At 46.0% G+C, this 24,754-nt stretch overlaps 1 protein-coding gene across 1 annotated transcript in view; it reads right to left on the reverse strand.

The window, feature by feature from the left end:
- PAK5 (p21 (RAC1) activated kinase 5) overlaps positions 1-24,754 on the reverse strand; it is a gene marked incomplete at its 3' end in the record, with an annotated part of 60,645 nt that overhangs the window by 5,840 nt on the left and 30,051 nt on the right. Inside the window, exons 4-7 of the mRNA XM_082481436.1 lie at positions 11,637-12,434; positions 5,305-5,796; positions 3,556-3,689; positions 1,368-1,494 (exon numbers count right to left, since the gene is read on the reverse strand). Coding sequence (XP_082337562.1) covers positions 1,368-1,494; positions 3,556-3,689; positions 5,305-5,796; positions 11,637-12,434 — 1,551 coding nt within the window. The remainder of the gene's footprint in view (positions 1-1,367; positions 1,495-3,555; positions 3,690-5,304; positions 5,797-11,636; positions 12,435-24,754) is intronic.

Here is a 24,754-nt window from a genome sequence, read left to right on the forward strand (position 1 = left end):
GGACTGCACCTTCAGCCCAGTCGTGCTCACGAACTAGCACGGCCACTCTTTGGTCGCGTTCAATGAGAAACCCAAACGACCAGCTGCCTACACAGTGCAGTTATTGAAGCAACAGACACACAGGTTCTTTTGGGTTGCCGGTGATAGCGACTGTCTGCAAAGCACATGCGAATACTAAAGATGTTAGTAATGTAGCTCGGTTACAAATGCGCTAAGGTATAAAACCACTCTATATAGAGATTTCTAAGTTTCCCGGAGAAGCACTTGGTATAGCCAAGTGTTTGAATCTTACCCACAAGAGTCCTTATGGGGGGGGAAGAGAGGCTCAGCCCCGTCGACTGATCCTAGAAGTCACGGCAGTCAGTGATGGAGTTCTCCTCGACTTGTTCACGATGGGGTCTTCCCTGATACTCCCCCTTTCTTGGGCCATTTTTATACTATTTTTTATCTTCAAGGTGGAGTTTGAGTGACTCTAGTCATAAATACTTTTATTATGATTGGTATAAAATTCTCTCGCCTCTCATTTAAAGGTATAATTTACAAAAAATTCAGGGCACAGACTCAAGGAGGAGTGGTCGCACCCTGGAGGCGGGTAGCCTTTGGGATGGAGGTGTGGTTTGGTATTATAATGACATTATAATGAGCAAAGTTCGTACAGAGGACAGCATTTTGTTGAACTTTGACAAACTGTTGGCTCAGGGTAGTAAGTATGCAGTTTACCAGTTCCATAGGACCATCTCGTTCCCATATTTGCCAGATTATCACAGGGCTTGGCCGTGGAATCTCCACCCCACCCCACTCCCCGTGTTGCTTTGCAAGCAATATTGTACAGGGAATCGCAGATGTAGCGGATTCTTCGCATACCAACTGAGGCTGTATTCTACCCGAGAAGCCTTTTGATTTTATACCTTTCCTTAATGTTTGAACAATGCTGTATTATTGATCACTTTAGTAATTATTCTATACCTCCTAACTAGCTTGGGAAAACAGAGCAATGTATAAAAACTTGCGAACTAAAGGATAACTAAATGTAGTAAAAAGAAAATATTTTTGAGGGGCATCAGGGTAGGAGTTACGCAGCAGAAAGGAAAGTCTCCAATCACCTAAGCATCACCTACGTGGCATAGTTTCTTCTGCCACTGCCCTTTTGACAGCTCCGATTTCCCCCCGGGGACTCTGCGTGCAGCGCAGATGTCAATCACTGGCCAGGCCTATGTTCTTCTGATTCAGCTCTCTTAACAAGTTATTCACAGGTTGTACCCCCGGTATCACGCGCCCGGCTTATTTTAAGTTAGCGTCGCTTCGAACGCGTGCAGCTATTTTCCTGCCAGCCCCAAGAGCCGACGGGGGAAATGTTGGGCACTCACCCTCCCGTCGCTTGTGAGAAGGATGGAGTCGCTTTTGATGTCGCGGTGGATGACGCCTTGGTTGTGCAGGTAGGACAGGGCTCTCAGGACAGACAGGCAGACGGTCGCTATCTGCTCCTCGTTCATCCTGAAACAGCGAGGCGGAAAACCGAGCTGAGCGTTAATGAAGCCAGCGGGAGAGGGGAGCTGGAGCGAAGAGGCACAAGACCCCCCTCCCACCAGTATACAGACAGGCAGCAGCTCTTTTAGGCAACGGCTCTGTGGTCCTATTTCTGTCAAAAAAGGGGAGACGAGGGGCGAAGAACAATTCTGCAATGAGGTCTGGATAAATCTCCCTGCAGCACTAAAAAAGCAGAGCGTACTGTGTGATGTAGCCTGTTAGAGTGAGCCTGTTTCCCTCTGGGAAATAACAGAAATGCCTTATTTACAGTAAACTCACCGCTTGCCAAAGAGGGTAAATCACTACTGGGATGGAAACGGGCATGGAATAAATAAAAGAAAAAACACTCTTAATTGTGCAGACAAAACATCAGGCCCTGGGTGTAGCTCTTTGGGAGCATTTCCTTTGCTTTTATGCCTTCTCTACAAAATATTCAGGGTATTGCAGTAGAAAAATAAACAGCCAGAGTCCTAATTTCTGTGCAGGCGTGCAAATCCTATTCTGGAAGAAGCTGTCTGCCACAGCGCGATGGTAACGGCCGGGATGGGTGGTGTACCCTGACCCCGCCGCCCATCGCTGGATGTCCCCAGCATCTCTCCTATGCGAGCAGAAAAATACCCGTGGAGATTTCTGCTTTAGCTTTGCGTGCCATTTGCAGCTTTTTAGCAAAATCTTTGAGGGAAGGTCACGCAATGTAAAAAAAACCCCAGAAGATTAAGGAAAGACTATTTTGAGTAAAAAAATAGATGACAGCTCTGAAGAAGTGGTGTCCTGGGAACATCTGTTTGCTGTTAAACTCCTGTCAGAAATATCTAAGATGGAGCTTTTAATGTTTTGGGGAGCAGTAGTTAACAAACGACTTGCAATATTGTGATTTATTTCAGCACATCAGCTAAGGCAACACTAAAAAATAAAAGACCTGTGTTACAACTCTGCTTCTGGTAGGATCTAAGAGTATCATTAAACTATGAGAGAAGATAACTTTTCCAATTTACTATTCTTCGCTTTTCTTCTTGTTCACCTAACTACTCCCCCACTGGAATGATGTGGGATTTTTTTTTTTTTTTTTTTTAATTCAAGAGGAAGAAATTAAATAAATACTTCCTCTCCCCTATCTCATTTTATCCTGCTTATCAGGATGAGTGAAGAGCAGATGTAAAGAGGGCTGTAAAATCTAATGTTTCCACTCAGAAGAGGAAAAGCAGTTCCATACACTCCAGCTTTTGTGCTGGAGAATAGCCTTGTTTAAAGGTACACTATTAACTGAAATATGGGAACAAGCTCTACCATAAGCACAAATATTCTGATATAAAAATACTCATCCCATTATGCCTTTGGCTTGCTTTGCAGTTAATATTTCTGACAGCGTGGTTACGTGGGTTTTGACTACGCACTCTTACAACTGACGTAGTTACGACAGCGAAATCAACAATACAGATCACCAAACAGGGAAAAGAAGATATTTTTTTTTTTTTTGCCATTTGAGGAACTAATGGATAGAGAAGTTGTGTCACCGCTAAATTACCTCCTAAAGCACTGGCAAACCCCCGTCTAGCAGCAGGTCCTTGCAGAGATTTCTTTTCCCTTCTATTTAAAAAAAAAAACAGTACTGCAGTGGCTTATTTATGCTGGTCTAGTGCGCATGCTACAGTATGTGTATAAGTGTGTGCATATACATATACACATAAGTATATATACATACATACACACGCATATATGTATAAACGTACATACACACATATATATTTATGTATATGTTTTCCACATATGTATATTGTATGCATGTATGTATTTTTATGTTTGCCTATATGTATGTTGTACGTAAATACAAACATACAGCAATAAATATACCTATGTAAAAATATATAGAGAGAGCACCAGGAGGTACCCGGCTCCCCTCAGCAGGAGGTGGGGTCTGGAGGGCACAGCCTGGAGGCATCCGCGAAGGAAAGCGGCGGCGGCTCCCTCCTGCCCGGCTCCCGCTGTGGGATTTACGCTGCTGGTCCTGGCGCAGCACGCCCAACCCACCTCGTGTGAGTCACTATATCTGTCAAAGCGCCGCCCTCCAGAAACTCCATCACAACCCACAGCTCATCGCCGACCAGGTAACTGTTGTACATGTCAACCACGTTTTCGTGATGGTAATCTCTCATGATTACAACCTGTGAGGATGAAAAAGACGGTACGTGAATTGCTACAAGCATTATCTGACACTTGTTTCGACCTTCTTTTTCACTGTACTTTTCTCTTTGTGCTTAGTAAAGGTTCTGCTATGAATCACGTCCTCCTTAATCCTTGTGCCAACTCATAAACAAAATCAATATATTTACATAAAAATAGCAGTCATCGTAAATGCATTAGGAAAAAGGAAGAATCTTTAGTTCCTAAATTATAAGTGGTAGATAATGTCTTTTTTTCCAGACTGCAGGAACAGGACGGTTTATTTCATTGCGTTTTTATTGCCAGTTGCTCTCACTACAACAGAGATTATTTTTTTTTTTTTGACCTCATCAATCGCTCAACCAAAGTCTTCTTCATCATGCACCAAACGGTACTTTGCAAAGAATTTTAACAGAATGCTGGTAATATAGGGGATACTCAGAAGACGTCTCGATGCCCACATCTGAAAGGGACTGTGCAGAATTGGGACCACAGTAAGAGCAGCCCAGTCAAGGTGGCGCCCATGACCACACGGTACTGAGGGATGTCAGACAGGCGACCAGGAGCCAAAACAACAGCCAGGGAAGGCTTCATTATAGACGGAGGGATTTCAGCACCGCTGCAAAGCAATTTTCAGATGACACGAGTGACTGGAGCGCGTCAGGGAAGCAGCTTGGTCCTGCACAGCGTGTAGGACCTGCTTCAAGATGTTACCATTCAAGAGATGCTCCGTTAGAGCTACCACAACCCAATTCAGTGCAGTCTTCCAGCCGAGGCAAAAGAAAACCAAAATACCCAGCACAGTCATGGACTGTGCAAAGGAGAACTGTGTGAAGTTTGTTAAAAACTAGTATTTTAATTTAAAAATCTTCAGTTTTTAAGGGTTTTAAAGAAACCGGTCTGTTATGTGCTGTGGGAAGATCCTCTCACAGTTCAAATACGGGAAACAAATGACAGAAGCAAACAGTTTGTGCTAACTGTTGGCTTCCCTGGGGGACCTGCAGCGCTTTTGGCATTGACCACTGTTAAGAACCAATGTTCCTAAATTTAAAATAACGTACACGGGGAAAACAATCTTCCGTAAGCAGTTGTGGGCTCTGAACTGGCTGCAACCATTCAGGAAAGGAGATGTGGGAATTAACACAGGTGGTTCCATGAAAAAAGGGCTGTCTGCTCTTTGGTAGGTAACCATCAAGAAAGCAAAGGGACTTAGGAGAGGAAGGAGGGAGGAAACAAGAATCACGTCTATGCCAGAATACGGTGCACGTGCTTTTTGGATAGTCAGGCTAGTTTGGATCCTCCATCTCAGAAGAATAAACTACACCAGCAAACGGTCAGAAAAAGACAGCCGGGCTACGTCTGTGCACCTGATATGCTGCATGGACCAGCCCACAGACTTCTCCGCTGTTTGCTCTGGCTTCCCACCGTATGATAGGTTTAAAGCCAGGAAGAGATGCAGCTAATTTGAAACTGGTCTGGTTATACAGCACTTACACAGCACAGATCCACATGGGAGTCACCACCTCTTTTAAACAGATATTAATTTGGCTCTCGTGGTTGTCATTTGGCCCACGTCTACCACCTACAAAACCCGTCGCACCGCCCAAAACAACGTACCTCATTAAAGAGCAGCTCCCTTCTCTGCTGTTTCCTGAGATCCATCTTCTTCACGGCAACTTGCTTTCCCGTGTGCTTCTCGGTGGCGATGCAGACAATCCCCGTGGAGCCCTCCCCGATCTTGATGAAGTTGTCCAAGTATTCCCGGGGGTCGCCGGGGCTGACCACAAGCTGCAGGGCAGCTCTGAACTGTTCGTGGGACACCCTGGAGGGCTGCTGGTCTGAGGAGGATCCCCAGCTGGGTGGAGGATAAGCACTTGACGTGATACTTGGGGAGCTGGGGTAGGAGGCGGTGGAAATATAGGGAGAGCTGGGCTGGAGAGACGGCTGGTGATAGTGGGACGCTTTGTGGTAGACCAGAGGGTACTGGTAGCTGCTGCTTGAATAGCTGACTTTGCTCTGACTTTGAGGTAGCTTTACGGGGCCCCTGGGGTAGGTGTCCGATCCAGAGAGCGGTGGGCTAACGACCAGCTGTGCTCGGTCATAATCCACCTGCAACGCAAAAGTAGATGAGAGAACGCGGGTGAACAGACAGCTTTCTTGCTCTCCACTCAGTTCGTTTTTGGCGTTCCCCAGAAGGTCCTCAGCGGGCGCTGGCACTACGTGCTCCCACATGTACCTGTTCTTCCCAACGTGACACTGCTGCCCTGTACCTGAGAAGAGATTTTTAGATCATTGAGCTGCTGCGCTCTCATCAGCACTAAAATGAGGGCAGGGAAGACCAGGAGATCTCGACCAGAAGATCTCTTGTGCATCTCAGGTCCATTTTTCTGGCCAGGTACTTGTTTATAGATACAATAATCTTTGTTTAATGAAAGCGTATGCTTCAAAAAGTGTATTTGCTCTGTACCTGCAGTGCCCTGCAGGCTCTCCGGGCCATTTCCCCCAACATTTCATCCAGTTCACAACCAGAAGCCCTTTGGCAAATTCTAAGTTGTGCCTCTCCTTTCAAATACCAGTTCCTGGGGTTTGACTCTCAGCCTAGTCTTTTCTTCTGCTTTTCTCCAGCAATTCAGGGACGACCCAGCCTCCTCTTGCAGAGGCGGTGGTACCCTGAAATCCCCGTCACCTCCTGTCTTGCCCTGCTACGGGCTGCTGTTTGAGTGACTGCAAATAGCAGTATGACGAGGAACCTAACTCAATTTACCATTTTTAAAATAATTTTCTAGAGTGACACGCTACTTAACTGCAGTGTCACGAAACCACTAACTTTCGTCTGAAATCAGAGACAATCGCAGAGGAAATTATCCCAACGGGAGGCCTTGTTCATTTGCAGGTTCCTTTCTTTCTTTTTATTTTCCACGCTTTTCTAAGCTTCTTACACTGAAAGCAAACAAGTACTTCACATTTGCACATACAATAGCTTGCTTCTATCCAAACTTAAAAAAAAAAAAAAAAAAAAGGATGTAAGACAAAAAAAACCCCACCCAAAACAAAACCAAATGTTTTTCTCCTGGAAAATAGTATCTCCACATTTATGATACAACATATGTGACTCCTGCCAACGCGCGAAGCATCTCAGGGCAGGGGGGTGGTTTGACACAGGCTCATGATGTAGCACAATTACAAATAATTACGGCAATGAATTCATTTAATCAATCAATTTCGGTGGCGGTGCACAGGGGTGGACAGAGCAGCAAACTCTACACAGCTCATGGTTGCTACTATTACCGCTGGCTGCCGGCCAGGAGTCCCTGATCCATGTTAGTTAAATGCACATTAATCTGAATTTGGCAGTGTAATCAAGGACCCAACTGAACTGTGAAATTGAATTCTGCGGTGGAACATCATTTGACCGTTTTATGCTAAGACTGCAAAAAAAAAAAAAAAAAAAAGAAAAAGAAAAAAAGAAAAAAAAAATCTGCCGCAGCATCAATTTATCACTGTAGGCTGCTGCACAGCGAGGAGGAGTTTCTAGCTTGGAGTCGCCTCGGTGCGGGGAGAAAAGCCTCCCAGTGCAATATTATATCAGCGCTTTCCCACCTCACGCGTGAGCCAGGCGTGCCCGTCTTTTCATGTCGCGTGAGGTTTCGCGGGGAAGAGGGAATGCCGCTCCAGAGGGGCTGCGCAGAGATTCCCCTCGGAAACGTGAAGCTGGAGTCTGCTGCCGTCCGAGACTCGCACGCTGACAGCTACCAGCCATACGGAGCGTCCAGCGGGCGCGTAACAGCGTCGTACGGCCACCTCCAAGGATGCTGGTTTTGTTTAAGCAAAGCATCCACGCGATTACCGCCATGATTTCACTCACTCCATCAGGCAGGGCCCGCCATAAAATAGAAGGGGGTCAGAGACACCATGAATTTTGTGAAGGACATTACATCTGCCAAACTAATTAACACGGAAAAGTGCTCAGATGGTTTGGTGGAGGGAGGGGAACTCAATCTAGCCCTGTCCTATATATCTGTGTACGTAGGGACACATAAATGACTGCTTTGGCTGTAAATACACCATTTTCTTTTAACTATTGAAACGGGGAAAAGCCTTGTCTCGAAATTCAAGCTGGATAAACCCACACTAACGAATTATTTGAGGCTTCGCCCATGCCTGATATTTCTGAGCACTTCCTAAGCTTAACACAATGACAAAAGTAAATTCCGCAGTGAAATTTTAAAATGAAAATTCAGGGGTTCAGCGTGCTTACTAAGAATTTTTGAAAGCTTTTTGAGGTTAACATTGCAGTACAACGTAAACCCATTCCCTGCCTGAATCCCATGAAATCCTACAAAAAAACAGGAGCTAAAATGAGTAAATCAGCCGAACCTCTTCTCTGAGGCTGTGTCCTGACGCAGTGCTTCGCAGCACGCCAAAATCGAACACAATTTATTCCACTAATAATTCTATTTCTGCTACCGAATGCAATTACCTACTGAAAGGAAACGCTTTAAAGACTACAAAGGATAAAAAGAAACCAGCCCTACTCTCATTCAGGATTGGGTCAAAGGAGCAGCCGAAGCTCTGACACGCCATCCATCACGGCGCCGGGGTGCGAGGCGATACCCCACTGCTGGCGGCTGGGTCGCTCCGCCGGCTCGTAGCATTACCCGCACGCGGCCACGTCGGCACTCGGGTCTTTTCGTTGTTAAAAAGCGGCTCCAACACCGTGTTTAAACTCATTTCAGTTTCCGCTCTGATGACCGCCGTGCCCGTTCTGTACCGCCCGCGGAGGAAAGACGTGCTGGTTTGTAAGGGGCGGGCGCCTTCCCTGCAAGGCAGGCAGCGCAGGAGAGCCTCTCCATCCCAGCCAGGGTCCCCACGTGCTCCGCAGTGGGACTGCGGCAGAGATGGCAGCCGCAGCCCTGCGGCCGGAGCCCATACCCTCCCCGGGGCCAGGCAAGCCCCTGGCGAGACGGGCTCACCTTTCAGTAACCGTAAACCGGATTTCTGTTGGATTAGCTTTCAGTTCGCCAAAGTAAAAGCTGTGGAAGGGACGGTCTGTAGGAGATTGCAAGGGGAAAGGTGCTTTGCTTTGCCGGTGGAAATCTCCGAGAGACTCCGTGTTGCGGAGGCAGGCACCATTTGTGGAAAGGGGGAAAAACGGAGAGGGTTTCTGATCGTAAAGGCTTGGCTCTGCCTTCAGCGGGCTGGAAATGTCCTCCTGGCACGGAGCGCCTGTAAAACGCAGAGCGGGCAAATGGCGATGCTGAGCAGCAGCCAGGTTAGAGAGAGAGACCTCTGCAGTACCAGGGAGGGAAGGGGAGAGCAGAAATTATGGCCCATTGGGAGAGGGAGAGGAGAGGGTCACGGAGAGCTGCTACCAAAAAAATGACAGGGAAAAGAACTTTGAAACATAGGATCCGGTGCAAAAAGTTAAGAGGGCTGCCTGCGATGAAGGGGAGGGTAAAAGGAAAACACGCACTACGGACTGTCCAAAAATAGGAGAAAACCTTCGTGTAATAAGCAAACCTGGTGGGATGGCTTTGATTTCATGCGATGATATTGATCAAAGTGGGATGTAATCTCTGGGCTGCGAGGGTAACACAGAACACTCCGCAACCCCATGCAAGTGTTACGGGAGTTATTCCACAGGAATAGGAGAGCAGGTGAGCAACATGGATGAGAGGGAGAACCAAATCTGAGCCTCTGGCTCCCTACGCCTCCACAGTCCCACAGTGCAGCGGTGGCCAAGCCCAGCACAGCAGAAGTCTTCTGACGAAACACCTCTGAAATCACTGATGATGAAACAGGGCATAAATTCGATTTCTCTGACATCTATCACCTGCAAATAATACTGAAGTAAGTCTGCCCTTCACATACACAAGCCAAAATGAACATCTTTGTTAAATGCATTTTGAAGCCATACATTTGTGCCTGCAGACTTTTTCACTGCTTACTTTTCCCCCCTTTTAATTATACGTTAAAGCCAACCTCATTTATAAAATATCTGATTCGAGACCTGATTCTCATTTAGTAAACCATTATCTTACTAACGCCTCCTTGAAAAGAAGACTCTTCAGCAATCATCCAAGACAAGAAACTGCTATTCACTTCCAGGAACTGTGGACGGGTTTGGGAATTGAAACTGCTGCATTTAACAGTGAATCATCAAGTTTCAATACACCATGGCTGTAGGAGGGTTTTTGATGCTCTGAGGAGAAGAACAGCTCACAATGAATCTTGCACAGAGGCATCTTTTTTTTTTTTTTTTAATAAAAGTTGTTACTGCATTTTAATGGGATATTTTTCAAAGTGTCTGGAGTCCTTTGAGTCCTATAAAATATACCTCTGTCTTCCACCCTACTGAATGCTGTAAAACTGGCAGGAGCAGGTGGAAGAGAGTCTATGAATTACTGGAATTGTCCTTCTGCTTTCTAAACTCTGACAAAATGATTGCTTTCAATGAAGGAAATGGCAGATAGCCCATCCCAGGCTTTCCTCACAACTTCCAGAATCCATATTCTGGCGCACAGTTAACGACTCACGTGCATCCCTCTCATCACACCCCCAGCTCAGGAAAGGCATGAAAACTTCTCTACTTCACTGAAAGGGTTATTAAACATTGGAATAAGCTGCCCAGGGAGGTGGTGGATTCACCATCCCTGGAGGTGTTTAAGAAAAGGGTAGATGAGGTGCTTAGGGACATGGTTTAGGAGTGGTGGTGTTTTTATCAGGGTAGGTTAATGGTTGGACTTGATGATCTTAAAGGTCCCTTCCAACCTCACTGATTCTATGATTCTATGATTCTATGATTCTATAACTCTGCAGCCCAGGATCAGCAAAGCAGCCAAAACCTGAGCAAGCAAGACATAGGCAGGGCTCCGGCGTAGGGCTATCGTGGATTTGCAGAGACCTGGGACTTCTTCTGGGTCTGCAGCTGGACAGGACCGTGTTTTCAGTGCACAGGGCCAGTAAGAAAACGCACCCTTCAGATCCTCATTAAGCAGCAGAGTGGATCTCACCACCTCACAAGCTACCTACCTCAGCACATTTGGTAAGTCACGGCAACCCAAGGCTGTTTCAGCCCTGGAAAAATGAGCTATCGTTTCGGCGCCCGTTGCTAGGGGAACTCAGTAACGTTCAACGCAATCTATGCCGAAGGAAAAAACATCTCTTGCGGAATATTAGATGTTTAAGCAGGTCATCGTCGCAGCTATGTGACCAGACGTGTAAGAAAAGCATTATTCTCTTAACTGAACAAATAGTTACAGCGAACTACTGCAAGTAGGGTAGGACAGCTTGTATGGGTAATATTCCTCATGTGACTTAAGAGAAGGCAGCGCAGGCTACAAATTTGTGCAGAGGAGCTGTTTTAGATACCACGGTTGAAATGCTTTTTTGCACCTTAACCCTTTTTTTTAACTACATCTAAAATGTCTTGGGTGAGATAAGCTGCTTTGATTTTATTTCACTGCTTGAAAACAAACTGGACAGGGGTAACCCTCTACACTCACTAGTGGCAAAGGGTTAATAAACTTTGTAATATAAATATGGCATAAATACAATATAAACACTAAAACACAGAGGTTTCACCCTTGCACAGTAACAATTCAAATACGAAAGTATCTGATACACAAACCAGACCAACTTCTCACCTCCTGCCGAGATCTGCACAGGCGTATCAACTCCTAATGCTACAAAAGCTGCTGAAGAGCTTGGGGTTATTGGGAATCCCAAATAAAACCCCTGGAAGCTGGGCATCTCCAAACCTGCCTTTTAACAAATATCTTAAACCCACTGGTCCCTGACACCCATTGCCAAACACCCAAGTAAAGCGGGTAGGTTTTCGCACCCACTGAGCAGCAGCCACACAGCTCCCGGGGACGTTACCAGCCACATTCAGCATCGCCTGCCCAAGCCCTGCCCTGCCAACACTGTCACCATGGATGTCACATTACCTTGGGGATGCCTGCCGCAGTTTCGGACAAGCGGGGGTAGGTGTAGGAGCTGTAGGAATGTCCTTGCTGGTGTGCTTTAAAAGCGCTTGCTCCGTAGGGCATGGCCGGCTCCTGCAGACCGGAGCCCGACCTGGACCTCTGCCTCATCGCTGGCTGAGGGCTTGCCGGGTCCACGTAGGACGACTTTGGCCTCTTGTCATAGTCATCTTTGACCAGGCCATGTCCCCAGTCGCTGTCGCTGTACTCCAGTCTCTCCTTGGGGCACTCGCTCTGAACTGACGCTCGGGATGGGGTGTAAGGAAAGGGATCTCTATAGTCCAGGGAGGATCCGCTGGGGATCCGCTGATACTCCAGCTTTAGGCCGCCATATTCCAGTGGTTTGGGCTTTGCCTCCAGGTGTGCATGGTAATCTGGGAGGAACCTGGAGAGGTCCGACTGCAGGGGCGTCACTTCCGAATAATAGATGTCCCGGGATGTCACCTTCATCATGTGCCCGTTCTGCTTGGCAGCATAGCTCCCTTTGTAATACCTGTCTAACTCTTCCCCGTAAAGAGTCTTGTCTCGATATTTTTCCACGACATAGTCTGTTGTAGTGTCTGACTCACTGGAGTACTGGGAATAGGTGATATAACCATTTTCCTCCTGGTGCCTTGGCACATGGTTTGCGTTTCCTTGGTGGTGGGTGGGAGGACTTTCCTTCCGCAGGGAATTGGATCGTGTCACCGAGATATTGTCGAACTCTTCCAGTAGGCCGTTGATTGAAGTATCCTTTCGAGGCTTATTTCCTCTAACAATAGTCTGCGAATAAAAAAATTGCTTTGATTAAATACTGATTTTCATTTAATTTCTGACCAAGAAAACCACCAAAAAGAAAAAAAAGTCTGTGATTCACCAAGAAATACCCATAGCAATGTGTTATGTTCTTCAGTCACATACCTCAGAATAACCCATTGCTAGGAAAAAAAATCTCAATAATTACTTACAATAGGACACGCAGAAATGAATAAACAAAGAGTGGTTATTCGGTGTACATCATAAACTGAGATTGGGAATGCAACCCCAAGACACTCTTAAATAAAAGCCCAGTTTAAGAGGTGAGTGTTCAGCAGCCAACAGCAGAGACTTTTAAAACCACTACTTATTTTTATTTGTTATTATTCAGTTCTCTACATCAAGCCATACTGGTGGCCTGAATCTGATTTACAGGGTATGGATAAGCTAAACGAAAATCATTCAGTGGTCACTTCTACGTGTTATTTTAACAAACTGTTGGAATGCTAAGTTGCATCTAGTTTACTAGGCACTGGGTTTGGTTTTTACAAAATGGTAGGTTCCTGGGTAGCAGAATTACCACTGGGGATTGCCTCTTCGTTAACTTAGCATAAGAGACACCTGGGGAAGAGGGAAAAATAATACTTAACTACATCTCCTTCTTACAATACACAGCATCCAGCAAACCACTGGCACAACCACGGCTTTGGGATGTCCACATCACAGATGCCACGTGGTGGCAGCGGTGGTGGCCCTATTTGTGTCTTAATCCTGCAAAGTGCCCCCAGCCCTGGATAATGAGTGTGTAGGAGCACTGCAGACATGAACATGCTCCCACAGACTGCCCATAACCCCCTGCCCATTCCTACTCATTTCTGTCCAGACCGCTGGTGCTCCAGGTAGGATGGGAGGTGAGCAGTGCTTGGTTACAACTCTCCTTCAAGAAAGACTGACTATTTTTAGCTAGTACCGTCTAAAGACTGTAACACGTGGTTGCATCCATTTTTCAGCAGTTGACTCCCATTGAGCACTACGTCACGTTTATAAACACCCCACAAGAATAAGATTAAGGACCAGGGCCATAGGTCAGCGCGGCTCTACTGAAAACACATTTGCTTTGCTGCTTTGCTGCAGCTAAATATCTACGGCTGCGTCTTATTTAACTTGCCAAGTTTCCAAACAGAGTCACTGTGGTCACCCCAAGGAGATGTCCCTCTGCAAGCTGCAGCCTGCCTGCGTTGCATGCCAACTGTGGCATACCGGACTCCAACCGTGGCATACCGGACGTCAACTGTGGCATACCGGACTCCAACCGTGGCATATCGGATGCCGTCCGTGGCATCCAGCCTGGCCAATGGCCCTTCACTCATGCAACGCCGACAGAGGAGGCTCCGCTCCAGGGACGGTGAGGCTGCTCAACCCCTGCTTGAAAGCACGCAGGGGCTCAAACTTTGTCAAAATACACATTTCATCACTAATAAAATAACTTTTTCACAAAATTCTCTGTTATTCAGCAAAAGGCAACTGAGTAAAGCTGGGCTACGGGCAAAGCAGTCCTGACCTCACGCTGATCCCTGCTCTGATTTATGTCCGTAATTACTTGCCTAGTTTGCTATTTCGAAGCTAGCGATACCGAAACAATAGGACAGCAGAAATAAGGGACAGCAAATAGATCACTCCTTTTGCCTCTGAAGCCATTCAGCAAGACGGGAGGAATTGGTTTCGTTCAGCTACAGCCTCTTTGGCAGGATGACTGCGTGATCATTCATATTTAATTACCACATAATAAACCAGCAACATTCGACAATGAAATGCTTATAATTGAAAACAAGATTGAAATACCCAACTGCCACCACCCTGCTTCCCCTGTGCAAATGCATGCCAGGGAGCAAAATGCCAATTTAATACTCTCGGCGGGACTGGACTTCACAAAGGAGAGGTTTCCCGCAGCAACCTGCGTTGTGTCTGCACAAAAGGACCTCAGAGCCGGAGGGAGCCCCTGGGAGCAGAGCCGCCTCTTCGGCTATAGGAAAGAGGAGTTCTCCCTCCGCTCCTCCAAGCAGACCCTCTCTGGAAGCAGGATTTTATCATACAGATGCACATGGTGTTTGGGGGGTGGAAGAAGCATACAGAGGTATCTAAGCCCACGTCAGAAGGAAGGTTTGGAAGGACGCTGTTGAGGGTTTATGTGTTAGTGAATTCATCGATGCCAAGACCCTGCAGTTTACGGATTTTCTAGAGACAGGTGCATGCTTGGGAGCCACCTTTTTGATTATGAGGTTTTAAAAAAAGTACTAATAGTAAGATGGTCTCGTAGGAAACTCCAGTTTTCAAAAAAACCAAAAGCACTTGCCACTAAAGCCCCAGTCCGACGCAGCAGTCTTGGAGAGCTGTGGGACTTCAGTGTTGTCTCATCCCGACGGACGAAATTAAGGGGATTAAGATCTAAAACCCTTTTGTTTTCTCCCAGCACTTTGAGGATGGTCACTGGCAGACATTGACTTGCAAGGGTGATGGCTGCAATTTCAATTTGCTCCAGTTTCCTCTCTACGAGTAAATTAAAAGGGCCAGCACAACGGGAGGATAAAACTTACCTATCCCAGAGGCACATTTTCTACAGAATAGTCAGTGCTTTATTACCATTAATATCAATTATTAATATTATTAACAATTAAGCATTATCATTATTTATTAACAGCAAACCCAACAGTATTTCCAGCTGCTTTGGTTCATTTCTAAATTCATCACTTCCCTTATGTGAAAGGACATACATTTCAGTGAGATGCCCCTCTGGCTACATCAGCCTTGATTTTTTTCCAAGGAAACATCCAGCGTTACTCCTATCAAAAGAACAGCAGCGTCCACAGAGCAGATAATTTAGGAAGCGTTTTACCGAGACCCTCTGAAATACACTACATTATCGAGTATTTTGCTATCTGAATAGAATTTAAGATGTTTATACACAAATCTGAAATACAGCGGACGCCTCCCTGGTGGGCAGAGTCAATTCAGCACAATTTGCTGGGCTTAAAAACCAAATCAAAATCCCAAAGCAGGTAATATTCTATAGGAGTAATAAGAGTAATTACTCTGTAAGGATGCCCACAGAGCACCAAAAATTAAAAAATAAAATCAAAGAAGATGTTTATAAAGAACGAAACATAGGTTGGGCCACGTTAAACCTGTCCTGAAGTCACTTACTACAGAGAAGGTGTGTGCCGGGGGCTCGCCAGCGCCTGCAGGTTCCCTGTGAAATGCAGTATTTGCACAAAGAAGACGGAGATTGAAAACTGCCATAAGCAAATTCCCAAAGCCAAAAGCCGAATGTACCCAATGTTCAAAGGTATGACTTCAGTGGAAATTGCCGACATGGGAGTCTCGGTTTGGGAACGTGAACTCCGGTTACTGCAGCGCCAGGCTGCGCGCTGCATCGGCGAGCAGAGGGAAAACCTCCTGGGACTGAAATACAACAGCAGGAATCACAAAAGACGGCATATTCTTGCTCTAACAAAAAGCAAAACAAAAAACTTGAAAGTAGATGTAACAGAAAAAGGCTACACCCACAGTTATCCTGGTAATAAGATTCATAGGAACTAGACTAGTTTTTGCAATTTTAAAGGCTTTATAAACTGAAAAAAAGAAATCGTGTTTCTACATAAAGAGGGAATTCCATTTTTTCTTGTCTGAATTCATATAGAAATTTTCTTAAAATTTTTTTGACCCCTCACTGGTCTGCAAATTTTTAAACTTAAATAATCTTTGAAGTTGCTGCAGGTAAAGTCAATAGTTAAAAGCAAAGCATTGTCCGCGAAGACTGATGGGCTACGATTTATGAAGCCTTTGTTTCTATTGAGATCATGTAATGAAAACCTGTACGACACCCTGGCACGCATGAAAAATAGAGATCAGGCCCTACCGCAGGTGCAGCTTTCACTGAGTTCACCACGGAAAGATGGGATTTGCTATAGTCGACACCCCATGTTTATTAAAGGACGTTTTTCAGCGCATTGTGCAATTTAGGAGGAATCAATGTTACAAGAGATGAAGGAGTGCTGGTGAATTTTACGCTGCCGTTACCATCATACATTAAAATCAATGGGCCGCAATCTCTGTGAATTAAAGCGCGGTACTCTGAAAGCTGTAGCTCTCGTTTCACTTCCATTGCTCCCTGGACAGGTTTGGCTTTTGCTCTGGAGCACGGTGACAGTAGACATCCTTCATGGTCTTTCTGTAGTGGTCTGTCCTCCGGTGATAAGCTATAATGGATCTGTCTGTAAGAAATGCTGTCTTGCCCTGTTTCCAAGAGGAGATGAAAAACAGCTTCTGCGCTCAAATACTGTATTAACCTTGACAATAATGAAGTGGGTAATTAACTGTTTTGCCCTAATACGACCTTGCATTTATTGTCTTTAAAACTACTATACTTTACACAGTCGTCAAGAATACATCATCCTTTGTCCTCCCAGAGCTGAGTTTTCAGAAGTCGATGAGGATTTAAAATCTCTGTGATGTGCAAGGTAAAAAAAAAAAAAAAAAGGTCTTTTAAGGAAATGCCGCCCTTATAAACAACCCATCTAAAATCTGATTTTGCTTCTAGCTAGCTTATCCCCTCATTTGCATTATACATAAACTAAAAGCACAGCCTATGCATATCTGAAAATAATTTTTTTCTTACAAAAAGGTGCATAAAGCACAACTGGTCAAAGTAATCTAAGTGCAAGTGATGGACGTGTCGGTAATCTATCTTCTTGTATTGCAAGACATTCAAAGTATTTGAAGCTCTGTTCACGACACCACATTTTACTCTTCAACGTAAGCAAATGTGAACAGCACTACCTTGGGGAGAAAAACTGATCCTTGTCATCACGTCAGAAGGAAAACCGCGGCTTTCTCTGCAAGTAAGAGTTTTATAGTTGCAGTCAAGGGTGTAAAAGGTGTCAGGGTTCTGCATTTGATTCTCACCAGGAGAAGAGGCTGTGAGATCTCAAACCAAGCACAGTCCTTAGAAGAGCTCAAAATAGCTGGAGACCCTCAAAACTCTTGGAGACGGCCACAAGCATGCAGCAAAAATCTGCTTTTTCCAGCAGCCCAGGGCCAACATGACGTGGACTCCTTTCCCTTGCTTGTGAGGCTAAATTTTAAGTCTGAGCTGCCATCTTGAAGGCTGACAACAAGGACCAGGCTCCAAGGGGAAGATGGGCGATGAGAGACAAAGACCTGCCCACGGTCTCCAACGGCTGACTTCACACAGATAGGTGAATACACTGCGAGGGAGAAAAAGCGATGGCAGCTGAAAGCCCAATGACTGGGGAGCTCAGCTGGGATGCAGGACAACTATTTTCAAGTAAGCGGTCCCACTGTTTCACTTAAGTATTTTCTCCATTGAATATTCAGTTGAGGACGAGTTCTAACCTCTGAGTCTCCTTTCCAAATAACAGTGTCGGAGCCATCCTTGTGATCCCACTACGCTCCAGCAAATGCTCGATTACACCTGAATGGGGAAGCTTCATGAGAAAGAATTGAAACCCATTTTTGTACCTCTGTCCTCTTTCCCCCACCTGATGATGGCATCATGGCAGTTTTGTGCTTCCCATGCTCGCGGCAGAAGTGCCAAACCAATGCTGTATTGCCACCTGCCGGAGACGAGCTTGTGTGTCAGCCTTGGACATTAGATAAAAGACTGTTTAAAAGAAAGTGTGCGAGTCCTGTCTATTCGTTGGACAAAAGGGGTTTGGAGACAGAATTAAGGACAGGCCCTGTGCTGAAGTCACATCCCTCTCTTTTGCATTTCCTCCCACCTAATGTAGGTGCAAGTGTCTTGTGGAACTCATTTGTACATCACACTTCCCAAAAGTCCCAGGGTTAGGAAGTTGGTGACTTGTCCCCTCGGTCTTGGCGCAGTGGCCTTAGCATTGGGTGACCTCTCCATACAGCCGGCAGACCTGCTCCTCACTGGTGGCCAACCCAGGGCTCTTTCCCTTTGGGTGCCACTTGCTTCCACCACCGGTGCAGGGTCCTCTTCGTAACCATGTCTACGCTACATCTGTACGGTTGTACCATGAGGGAGGTAACTGGATGCATTTGCTGCTTTGAACTCAGACCTGGGTGGCACCAAAAGCCGCCTTCTGGCTGTAGGACCACCCAACTTCATCCTGAGTCAGAACCAGAGATGCTACGAATTGTGTGAGTGACGAACAAGAGCTGCATCTGGGCAGCTGCTTCCTGACCTTGGCAGGCAATGAGCAGCTACAGCCAGACAGACGGACAGGCCGGCACCAGCGATTTGCACCAACCAACTTCTCCCTGGTAATACAAAACATTTAACTGAGTGGGAAGCTTAGGGCGCTTGTGCGTTACAGTATTTCCCTGGAAACATGCCTTTTGCCACAGAAACTCATCAGATACGTAGCGAGAAATGGTGCCTGATGGGAAGAGATGTCGTTTATCACTCTGCATCCTCCAGTAGTGTCCTATGGGATCTGCTCCAGTTTTGATCTATAGTCTGTCTACAAAACGGCTATTGCTCAGTTAGTCACAGGGAATATACAACAGGCAGAAAAGTATGTCAGAACATTTTTTCCTGAAGCCTGTAATTTAGGGCTTGGTTTACACCGGGAAGCCTCAGAGTTTATATAATTTCTGTTATGAATTCCTCTCCAATGCTATATATTCCTATTCTCCCCATAAAAATAATTAAAAAGATATTAATTGTTCCTGGTATCCCACAGAACCTTCCCCCAGGAAGTTCTGCAAATTCCACCAGCGTTGGATGCCCGGGCTGGGCGAGGAGGAGCGGCTCTCTGCTCCCCGGATCACACATGCACTTGACACCACAGAGTCACTGGGCAAAACCAGGAGCACAACACCGTGTCACCTGCCCTTCACCGTGCAGCGCCCGAGCGTGTGAGCCGTAACCTTGTCATGAATTTCTCTAATCCCTCTCTAAAGATCCAGAAATTCCTGTTTGGGCCAGCTCTTAGACAAGACCTTTCCTGTCTAAGGAGAAATTAAATATAAATTAAAAACCCCAAAGGAAAATACAGCCAAGTCCACCTCCATGGTTTTGCCAGCTGGGAGGGCAGAAGCCCCCAAACATGAGCTCAGGGGTACTGCAGGATGTGCCGCGTCTGGGATGTGCTCATTACCAGAGCTGACTCAGTGTCACCGGATATGAAAAAGCAGGTTTTGCCCTGCCCACCCACTATCATTTGACACGTTATTCATGTCCCGACAGATGCTAATAGCAGCAGAGTGGACGGTTTCTTCTTTGTGTTATGACAGAAGAGTCAACTGACGCCCGTACCGACACCTCGCTGCAGGTAACACCACGCTTTTCAAGGGGAGAAGGCCACTGTGGTCAACAACAGTTGAGCAATACCTCCCTCAGAGGGGCTGATTTACCTGTTCTGTGTGAAATCCTCCCCACCATTCTGGTTTCCTTAACACTGGATTAGAGATGCTGAGCATGGGGGAGGATAACGCTGGGCTCTTTGACGGCTGCGTTACTCCAGGACTACGCCTTTGTCTCTCTACTAAATTCAATGGAGTAAAAAAAATAAATTATTCTCACAAATTCTCTTTTGGAGGAGGGACGGGTCCCAGAGACTCCTTCCCGTGCATCCGCCTGTACAACAACATCTCCTGCTTGCTACCTGACAAAACGCCGCGGCTGCTCCGGGCTGAGCTCCGCAGCGTCTTTTGGTGGGGCTCGTCCATCGGGGCTGGACTGAAAAGGTCAGATGAGCCTTCACCATCGGGTTCCCGGTGCTGCACAGCAGCTGCACAGGGACCCATGAAACATCCCCGTCTACGCTGCAGTCACATTTCTGAGCGCACATCAGCACCGCTGAAATTTTTTCACTGCTGCACAGCGAAGTCACTGCAGAGCAGAGAGCTGAGCTTGGCAATACGCAGCCTTCAGGTGCGTACATCCAATACCCAAACCATTCTATGATCCAACGATTCTAGGATTCTATGATTAATTAACCTGACGGTGGCAAAAGCACAGGATAGGAGAGAAGCTGCGAAAACACCGGCATGGCCACATGTTAATTATTGAAAGATGCAGATGATGATGATGATCTAAACTGATGATGTAGAAATGAAATTGGCTCAGCCTGAAAAATACATATCACTCGATGGATCAAAATAAAGGTACAGCTAAAGGTTTGAGAGAAGTGTAATATGCTTAACACCGCCACTACTGCCAGCTGTTTAAAATTCTTCAAAAGTAAAATGATGAAAAACCATAGAAAAAGGCTAACCAAAATGGCACTGTGTAATTTGTCACCCTTCACAGCAGTTTTAAAAGTTAGTTGCTGTAACAAGAGCAACATTTCAATATAATCACATTCACCATTATTCTTTCAACATTTTAAAATATAGCAACTTTAACAAAACATTTAGTTTTAGAATTCCACTGAAATATCTACGTTCTACTAACTTTTCCTTCTTTTTTTTTTTTTTTTAAATACACAAACATGGTTGTTATATGTAATTTGAAATGCTATTAGAGAATATTAAATGTCAAAAATAGTTATTCTGGGTCTACTTAAAACAGATCAGGCACGTGCAATTTTACCTGTAATATGTATACACAGATCTCTAAGACACACAACAAATGAGAGTGAAATGTGACTTAAAAGTTTTAGTTTGAGTGAGAAAGTGAACTTATTACTGATGAGTTATACAAGCACTTCACAGAGAGAGAAATGGAGGAATCTCAAAACCAGAGAATTTCTATTTTATAGGACTTAGGATACTTCAAAATTTTCTTTTATCCCAAGATGGAATGAAAAAGCAGAATACCCCACAAGATGAAATTCCTCAAAAACTTCAACTGCAGGAATTTTAACTGCCCTCTTAATAGCGTTGCATTTTCCTAAGGCTGATGGCAATCGTTTCAACACAACAGTGCACAGAGTGGACCTGCTAAGCCAAAAAGCTGTATCAAACCACATCAAAGACTGTATTGGGTTTGGTCACATTTTGCATAAAATCCGTCCATCAATGTCAAATTTTCCTATTTTGTTGAATGAACATTTTCTGGCAGAAGATCACTGACTTGGAAAGTCTGTGGCCAGCCCTGTTAGCCCTGTTGCTGAATACCAGGAGGACCAGGTATCTCGTTCTCCCCCTTTCAAAGCCACATCATCTGCCAGTGCCTCTGTGCTCGTGGAATTTTCTTTTTTTCCCCCTCAAGGAAGTTGTAAAGCAAATTCAACAAGATTTAATGAGGTATAGCTGTGGTCCAGCAACCTCTGGCGTGGTTTCTGCACCACGCAGCATCCCGTGGCGGTTACGGGGGAATCCCGCAGCAGCCGCATCCCAGAGCTTTCCACTTGGGCTGACTTCAGAGGCTGCTAAAAAAACCCACAAAGCAAAGTTGGGGACGTTTGAGCCACGTGACAAAAATCCTTCCCTCCCAGAAACACAACGCTCTTTTTTAGTCTTGTAACGCCAAGACAGGAGCAGACTGGAAACTCCTGACACGTCACAGCTTCAGGACCAAAGTTTGCCACAGGCAGGGCTGCGCGTGACTTGAACTGGTTTCCGTCCACATAAAAATGACAGAATTCAGGGCAGTTAATATAAAGCGGTAAAGCTCCAGTGCCTCTAACTGGTACCTCAGAAATCTGGGCTCGCAAAGTGGCCTGTGCCTGGATTACGCACGTGCCAAGGGAGAGACGTGGGAATGACGCCTTCCGCGCTACAGCCAGCACGCAGGTGCAGGGAAGGGGACACGAAGCAAGAGGTGGTAGCAAACCCGATGCCTCTTTCAGTTCTGGCATCAACATTTTCTAAGCAAAATGCATTGCAAAAACGCGTCTTAAACCAGGTGGGAACTGACCTCCACTCAACAGCGCCGACTCTGCTGCCCGTCACTTTGAGCTTGGTGCAACCAATCATTCACATCAGCGGAGAAATTGCAGGGAGGTGAGACAACAAAAGGATCCCGGAGGGGCTTTGGGGCTAGCCCAAACGGCCGCACAGCTTTCTGAAGCCCTCTCTGCAGTCACAAGACAATTGTCATCAACCTTAATGTTCTATCTGCCAGTTGTCCTTACATCTAATATTTGCAGCCTAGAGTGTTATTTTTCTGGGTTTTTACGTGGGAGAGGTGTGAGGAAAATAAAACCCACTTTTCTCAACAAAGGCATGAGAAATCGCAAGAATTAAACAGTCAACCATCACCTCCCCAGATACTTCAGCTTTGATAACCTACCGCTACGCTTCGTGGCAGTTGTGGGTCTCCAACGCAGGGCCGACCCCGAGATGCCCACCAACGCTGCTTCTATGGCACAGAGTCAGTATTGTACATCTATACATGATTAGCACTGGGAACCGATGGGGCATAACAACGTGTGAGTGTTCCCAGGGCATGAAAAAAGAAAGTCTTTCTACGTCCAAGGCGCACGACGCCATCGCAGATTTTATTCTAGGGGCCAGAAAGGCAGTGGTGTGAGATTTTCACGGGGAAAGGAGCCCCACAGCAGGGTGGGTGGTGTAAAAGACAGTGCCCCATCATTTCAGTCTCACTCACCACCCCGTACGTTTTATTCTAACAGCCACCGTGGTACTGACTGCTGCCATGGAGAATGCAGTTTGCTCTCGACCACCAACGGCAATTAAAAAAGCCCGAAGAGAGGGACAGTCTGTAATTCCTGAAGTCACACCATGGCATAAACCGTCTTTGTAGCTCAGATGACATTTCCCCGGATGAGGTTCCCCTCGTGCCCTAAACATGCCCATTAACAAATGCAAGGTTGATGGAGCATTAACCCAATTAATGATCCCGGCACTTTTTTCTCAGTGAAGATTTCTGTCTGCGGTTTGATTGAGCTTTCTGAAATATTTAAGTAGATTCCAGTGTGATAAAATTTTACAGTAGGGAAGTAATTGCCTTCATGTGACAGCTCTGGCAGCGGGGATCTTGCTTAGGAGGGCAGAGGCTCTTGGGTCACCCTGCTGTGGTCACGGTCATCTCCCGGCTTTTAATTAAAATGAGGATTTTGACAGTCTGATCATTTAAAAGAAACAATTTAAACCGTATTACTTTTTGCTGTGATTTACCACAGCGAAGGAGGCTTTATGTACGGCAGATGCTTGAAGACAAAGTCAACATTTCTGTTTCGGAGCGTACGAGGCCAGCTCAAGAAGCTCCTTGAGCTCTGCGAGCTGCGGCGCAGGGTTGTGAATTACCTTCCCACTTCATAAATCATCCAGCGAAGGCAGCGAGGGGAAGAAGATGCTGATGAGCGCCTCAGTCCCAAGTGCCGTGCAGCCGGCGTTTCGAGATCAATCGTGCTTGTCTCCCATGAGCCCAGCAAAGAGCCGCTCGGGGTCGAGACGGTCACTGCAATCACAGCCCAGCGTATTTGGGATTAACGCCCTGAGGAAGGGTGGGATGATGTCTGCGGTGCACCGGCCATGCTGGCAGGAAAGGGACTGTCAAGACGCAGCAGGAGAAATCACCCTGCAGCCGGTGTTCTGCTGAAAAATGCCCCAGTCCCACAGCCTTAAAAACAGGGAGAAAGTTTCAAGGTACTTCACTGTAATTGTGCGTTCCTGGCCACACGCATGTAAGGTGTGCTTTTTAATCTGACTGATGCCTCTGAGTATTATAGGCTCCTTCATCTTCTGTAACCTCGCTCTCTGATTTCAGAGAATTTCGGAATTTGTATTAGCAAAATAAAAACACAAAATAATTTCATATGCGTTGTAAATTGCAGTAGTCTTTTTTCCAAGGAAGTATACTAGTTTTCCTTTGTAAGGACAGCTATTTGATGGGAAGTGCGGCAATAGGAATGCCCTAAGAAAGTGGTATTAACTCCCACTAAGCAATTTTCACCTGCAAATGTGGACATAGAGCAAAGAGTGCCCCCGCACAGAAATCTAACGGTTAGGTCAAATTTACAAGGCGGGTGAAAAGAAAGACATAAGAAGCTTCCTGAGCTGATGCTTTAATTATTCACTCTTGTAAACGAGAAGTGCAAATTGAACACCTTCTCAACAGGAACAAACTAAGGCAGAAGATTTCAGAGGATGCTCCGCAGCACGGGCGATGCCCGGCACAGCGCCACAATATCTCATTTACAAGAAACTGCTGAAACATTTCTAGGGTAATCTTGATTTGATTCGATTTGCTGGGCTGCGCCGCCGCCAAGTGCACTCCGTCCCCAGTGGCAGATTGGTCCTGACACGCTTAATAAATTAATCTGCCTGACAAAGCGCTGCTCCCTCCCCTTCCTCCAATTCCGCCCAGACAGCACAGAAAGTCGGGAAGAAGGAAAAGGGCCGTGCAGCCACTGCTGATAAGAGAGAAATGGGGTCTGACTCCCAGTCCC

Source organism: Vanellus vanellus, assembly GCF_965231255.1.
Source record: "Vanellus vanellus genome assembly, chromosome: 3".
Taxonomy (NCBI): domain Eukaryota; kingdom Metazoa; phylum Chordata; class Aves; order Charadriiformes; family Charadriidae; genus Vanellus; species Vanellus vanellus.